Source organism: Pavona decussata, unplaced genomic scaffold (assembly GCF_977016875.1).
Source record: "Pavona decussata unplaced genomic scaffold, jaPavDecu1.1 SCAFFOLD_90, whole genome shotgun sequence".
Taxonomy (NCBI): domain Eukaryota; kingdom Metazoa; phylum Cnidaria; class Anthozoa; order Scleractinia; family Agariciidae; genus Pavona; species Pavona decussata.
In genome coordinates, this window is record NW_028145507.1 from 1,141,324 (window position 1) to 1,147,323 (window position 6,000).

At 37.8% G+C, this 6,000-nt stretch overlaps 1 protein-coding gene across 3 annotated transcripts in view; it reads left to right on the forward strand.

Moving 5' to 3' along the window:
- Window positions 1-5,627, forward strand: part of LOC146474360 (metalloendopeptidase OMA1, mitochondrial-like) — a 34,265-nt gene extending 28,638 nt beyond the window's left edge. For 2 of the 3 annotated variants that reach the window (XM_085117216.1, XM_085117213.1), the window contains exons 7-8: window positions 3,179-3,221; window positions 3,912-5,627. In XM_085117216.1, coding sequence (XP_084973342.1) covers window positions 3,179-3,221; window positions 3,912-3,931 — 63 coding nt within the window. In that variant the 3' untranslated portion in view covers window positions 3,932-5,627. Of the gene's footprint in view, window positions 1-3,178; window positions 3,222-3,874 lie in introns of all 3 variants that reach the window. The other variant, XM_085117215.1, reaches the window with a different exon arrangement.
- Window positions 5,628-6,000: the final 373 nt, after the last annotated feature.

The following is a 6,000-nucleotide window of genomic DNA, read 5'->3' on the forward strand; positions in this document are numbered from 1 at the left end:
CTATGTAGGACCGATTCCGAGTAAGAAACATTTTGGTTATGACCGAATGAACTCATCAGCGAGAAAGGCTTTTCTTGAATGGCACCAAGCGCGAGTTGATGAAAACTATGTCTTTGACTTCAAAAAGGAATTGAGAGAGTACTGCAGAAGTGATGTTGACATTTTGAGGAGAAGTATGTTAAAATTTAGGAATGATTTTATTGAGTTGGAAAACATTGATCCTCTTTTATACACAACAATTGCATCAGTTTGTATGGCTGTTTATCGTTGCAACTATATGCCGAAAAACCAAATTGGTGTTGTAAAAGATTCAGCAAGAGGTGAAAAATTTAGTAAAATCAGTATAGCTTGGTTAGACTGGATATCGGAGAGAGACGGTGTAAACATTAAACATGCTCTCAATGGTGGTGAAAAAAATTTGACAGACATTGGAAAAGTTGATGGATTCTGCGAAGAAACAAAAACTGTCTATGAATTTCAAGGATGTTTTTGGCACGGTTGTGAAAAATGCTTTTCAAGCGAGCGATACAATCAACACAAAAAATCAGATGGATATGTTGACTCTCAGGAATAGAACAAAAGAAAAGAATGAAAGGATAAGAGCCGGTGGTTGGAATCTTGTTGAAGAATACGAATGCGGGTTAAAAGAAAACAAGGAGTTTTTGAAATTTTTCAAGGGTTGGGATCGAGAATGTATTGAACCTCTAAATCCAAGGGATGCGTTTTTTGGAGGTCGAACAAATGTAACAAAACTGACATACGATTTCAAAAAAGGTGAAAAAGGAAAATACGTTGACTTTGTCAGTCTCTACCCAACAGTGCAATTTTACAAGGATTATCCAATCGGTCATCCGGAAAAGATCTTTTTGCCGGATGAGTACGATTCAAATTGGTTTGGTTTTGTAAAATGCAAAGTACTACCTCCGCGCGGTCTTTATCACCCTGTTTTACCAGTAAAAATGACATGTGGAAATGCAGAAAAGCTGTTATTTCCACTATGTAAAAAATGTGCTGTTTTAAAATCACATGAAAAATGTTTGCATTCGGATGAAGAACGAATGTTTGTTGGTACTTGGTGTACAAACGAGTTGAATGTTGCTGTTGAAAAGGGATATGAGATTCAAAAAATATTTGAGGTGTGGAATTTTGAAAACCGATCCAATAAACTTTTCAAGGGTTATGTCAAAAAATTTATGAAGATAAAAATGGAAAGTAGCGAGCTTAAAACAGGAAAAGATTGCACATACAAATCAGTCGATGAGTATCGAAAAGTTGTAAAGTCAAAATTAGGGATAGAGCTTGGTGAAATAAAATTCAACCCCGGAATGAGGGCAATCTCCAAACTGTGTTTGAATAGTTTATGGGGAAAGTTTGGGCAAAGAAACAACATGAAAAAATCTGTATATGTTGTTGAGCCACACGAGTTTTACAAAATTTTGCTAGATGAAAAGATTGAGGATCTGAACATTCATTTTATCAATGAAGAAATGGTTGAAATGAACTACAACCTGAAAGACCATTTTGTCGATAACAGTAATAATACAAACATATTCATTGCGGCTTTTACAACCAGTCATGCAAGAATGATGTTGTATGGAGTGCTAGACAAGCTGGGGAAAAATGTTCTTGGATTTGATACTGACAGTTGTTGGTATATTGAGAAAGAAAAAGGACCGACCATCGAAACAGGTGATAACCTAGGTGATCTTACCGATGAGCTTGGTGGACATTACATTGAAAAGTGGTGTGGAACAGGGCCAAAGTCTTACAGTTATTGTACAAGTAATGGAAAAACAGTATGTAAAGTAAAAGGTTTTACACTCAATTACGAAAAAAATCAATATATTAACCAGCAGACAATGAGGCAGCTAATTGAGGGTCAAAAGAATCGGATAACAACAGTCAACGAACAAATGATAACCCGAGATAGTAAAACAAAGGAGGTAAAAAACAGGTATCAGGAAAAAGACTTTACAATGTGTTACGATAAAAGGGTGGTCGCAAAGACTGAATCAGGAACTGAGACTTTCCCCTACGGGTATTAAAATTTCCACACAGACTCAAACCTGCTATGCGCATGCGCCAAGGTAACTTTTTAATATCATTTTTCGCGCATGCGCAAAAGCTGGTGCGCCAAGGTTACTTTTTTTATATATTTTTTACACTTTTAACTGAATTATGTTTGTTTGGTTTGGGTTTGGGTGGATTTTTTAGGTTGGGTTTTGTTGGGGTTGGGAGCACACCTTTTTGGATGCGCCGTAAAGTCGCGCCCAAAAGTGTGCTATATAACTACTGCTGTGGGTGTCTAGAAAACTAAGGCCTAAGACCTACATGGAAGCTTAACACTCGAAAACCTTAAGAGGTGGAAACCCAGGACCCTCATATAACAAATTGTTCAATCAATCCCTCAAAATGGCGGCCCACATGCAAAAGTGGAAAGCGTTAACTCATACTCGCATTTTGAAATATAGAATAATTTAAACCACTTATAGAGTTCAGCACAGCAGCAACTCACTTTAGAGCTGTAATTTTCAAAAGGGAATTGATTGAACATCTTTTTATACGAGGGTCTTAGGTTTCCAGATCTTAGCTCTTAGGTCTAAGGTCTTAGTTTTCTAGACACCTCACTAATACTTGTAAACAATCACATGAAGCTTTAGAGATTTTTTTATCAAAACTTTTATTTTGAGGGAATCACCTTAACTGTCTTGCTATAGAGTAGGAATCAGTTCAAAATTGAAAAAATAAAAGCAAAAAAAAGAACAAAAAACAAAAGTGTTTTGTCATAAACTTGGAATTACTTCAAATACGTAAATGTTGATCCAAAATTGTTAATTTTTTCTTGCGATGTACGAAGTGATAAAGAGTCTATTAACTTTGGCGTGGCTGGCTGTCAAGTGTTGAAAAAGGTCATTGTGCTTTTGAGTGTACTGGAGCCAGTCTCTATTATTCAAGAGTGTTTGTTGTGCTCGACAATATGAAGAAGCCATCAGGTATTTTATCATAGCATCGGAAAATCAGACATTTTGCAACACTAAAAAAAAATGTGTCACTTGGCAAAAATAAGTTTATTTAAAATAAGTTCATTTAAAAATGATGTTGAACATTAGGTTGTTTTACTTAGCTTTGTGTGGTTGGGTAAAAGTAATTTATTCGAAAACTTTATCTCATTCAACAGGCACTTGAGGTCAGGAAAAGTTGCAAATGCCCTCCCCTCCAAGGTAAATGCAGTTGAAATCTTATCAATCGTCTTAATTTCTGCAATTGTGTGGTTTCCATTGATGCTGATATAAATACGTCAGGTTCTGAATCAGGTTTTTATTTCAAATTTGTCAAGGGTTTCTGCACTAGCATTTCAAAACTCCCCTTTCAGTTTTCATGTAAAATGAAACTGATCAACAGAAAGAAACATTCTAACATTGGCCAAAACTGTTGAGAAAGGTTTGTCTGTGCTCACTGGTCCTATGGTTGACGTTGAACATGATAGCAAAGATTTAAGCATCAGTATTTTGTTGTTAGCTCTGGAAGTCGTTGATAAAAGTAATTTTGATATAATGGAGCACTTTTCTTCACTCAAGTTTAACTTGTCTGGTGTTTGCGTCACCACACCTTGATTGAAACTTTAGATAAGTGTTTTTTTTGTTTTTGTTTTTTTTTTAAAAAAACACTTTTTAAAATAACGAAGAAAATCAATGTCTAGCTTGCAATGTTTGGTTTTTGCCTGGAATCCTACAAGCTGCCCCTAACTGTGACCATCTACAACCTTTGAAAGAGTTGTCGTCGGAGGCAACCATAACAGAATTTTTTTATTTATTTATTTGCCTGTTCATCATTGATTTTATCATGCTTTGTATGCCTGGCATTGTGTCCTTAGGAATATAAACTGCCGGTTTTTTGAATTCCCACATCAGTCCATTCCTGTCTACGTTGATCATCGAGCCTGCTGCCCTGCCGAGATTTGCTAGCACGGCTCCAAACCAATGAAGAGTGAGTGAAAAGAACGACGACAAGTTCCAGCGATAGGCAAAGGCGATATATGGAAAAGAATCAAAGGAATATACTTAGCGTCGATTGCATTATCTTCCTCAAATCTGAAGAGAGAGCGAACTGAGGGCTACACCTTCTAAAGGCTCTAAGCCTATGTATGAAAGCAGGCCAAGTTTACTGTTGATGGGCATTTGGCCCAAAGGTTCGTGGTGCTGTGAAAAAGTTATTTTCCTGAGTGATTCGTGATCCCATACGATGATATAACAATAGAGTTGATGTTCTTGGGCGTAAATATGTTTTTGGCCCGACTCAGGCTCATTTTAGCCCGAGCCGCTAAAATGAGTTCTGAGAAAGGCCAAAAACATATTTACGCCCAAGAACATCAACTCTATTACTATTATAATAATTTCAGAGGGCATTCACAAAAGGAAGAGACAGTAAGCGATCGCGATATCTTCTGTGAACGCTGCCGGAATCGCGTCGGCGTTTTTTTCGTCGACGTTTATTTTATTGTACAAAAGCTTTCGTTGTCACAAAAACTTAAAACTTTGGCAGAACACCGCAAAATTTGTCAAAAGAATCTTTGCTTCTAAGTTTTCAAAAGGAAAATAACAGAATTTTGTAAACAGCGAAGAAATAGTCACTTACGACCGTTAAAATTAATTGTGCAATTGTGACTGAGCGGTTTCGGTCAAAGAAGACACATTATAACTTATCAGGAGCCATAATCAGGGATGGAGACCGTAACGAGATGCCATTTTGACTTGTGGGCTTGTCCCCGTGTGTTGTACCAAAAAAATCTATTTTTAGAAAAAATTGCGCCATACGCGCGTGCGTGCACACGTGTAAATAGCCAGGATCGCGCGTGGAGAAATTGAAATTTTTTTTCTACCCGTTCAAAATGGCGTCCAAGTTTTAAAATTCTGCCAGGGAATATCTCCTCAGTGCCCACATTTAAGGAATTAGACTCTCGCAACGGAAAGGTAACAATTGAAAGAAGACGGGAAAAGTTGGAAAAAGCGGTCTATTGATCACATGACTCTCACAGTAAAGTCAAAAAGGCGCCAAAACGGTGGCGCCGCGTGCGTTGCTACTGTTGAATGAATGAAAAAAGCTTACACTTAACAATTAGACGGCGAGCTCGAGGTTTCTATCGGCCAACTAGCAAAGACGATAGAAACTGAGAGCGAGCCGTCTAATTGTTTTAGCATACCTCAGTGATCGATCCATGAAGCAAAAAAATCTTTTTATTTCATAAATTTTGATATATTTGTGCAATGATGCATGCTAAATCGCGCGCGCTCTGACAAACTGCCGTCTATCGATCGTTAGTATAAATCTACTAGTGTTCTATCACGAATGCCGTTCTCTGATTGGCTACGCTACTCGCTATCTATTCTGTGATAGATAGTGAGTAGCGATTTTCAACAAAATGGCGCCTGCTTCTTCGCGTTTTCGAAGTGTCTGCGATGAGGAAATAGATAATTTACTTGTTTAGTTTTGACCGACTAGTAGATTTATACTAAAACAATTAGATTATTCGCTCTCGATTTCTATGCGTGATAGCTGATTCGGGCTGCGCCCTCATCAGCTATCACGCGATAGAAATCTCGAGCTCATAATCTAATTGTTAATTATAATCCATCAAATATTTTCGCTCGCGCGCGATTGGTCTAAACGCCTCACGTGACCAAGGCGCGTCTTGTTTACAATTAAAATTAATGTCAAGATGGGGGAACGGTTTGCTTTTGTGACAGAAGGAGAGATAAACCTGCTGGTCTATAATAACCACAATAGCCTCCATTTGGCTTTGAAAATATGCTCAGATATTTGTTCTTGGACATTATCTCCTCCTCGAAGCTCACAGTTTTCCTCGAGCTTCGCTCTCGGAACAGATAATGTCGGTGGACAAATATCTGAGCATATTTTCGCGCCAAATGGTGGCTATTGTTTATTTATATAGACGGCACCTGTGTAGCCAATCAGATTGCGCGTTACGCGATAGTCGGTCAC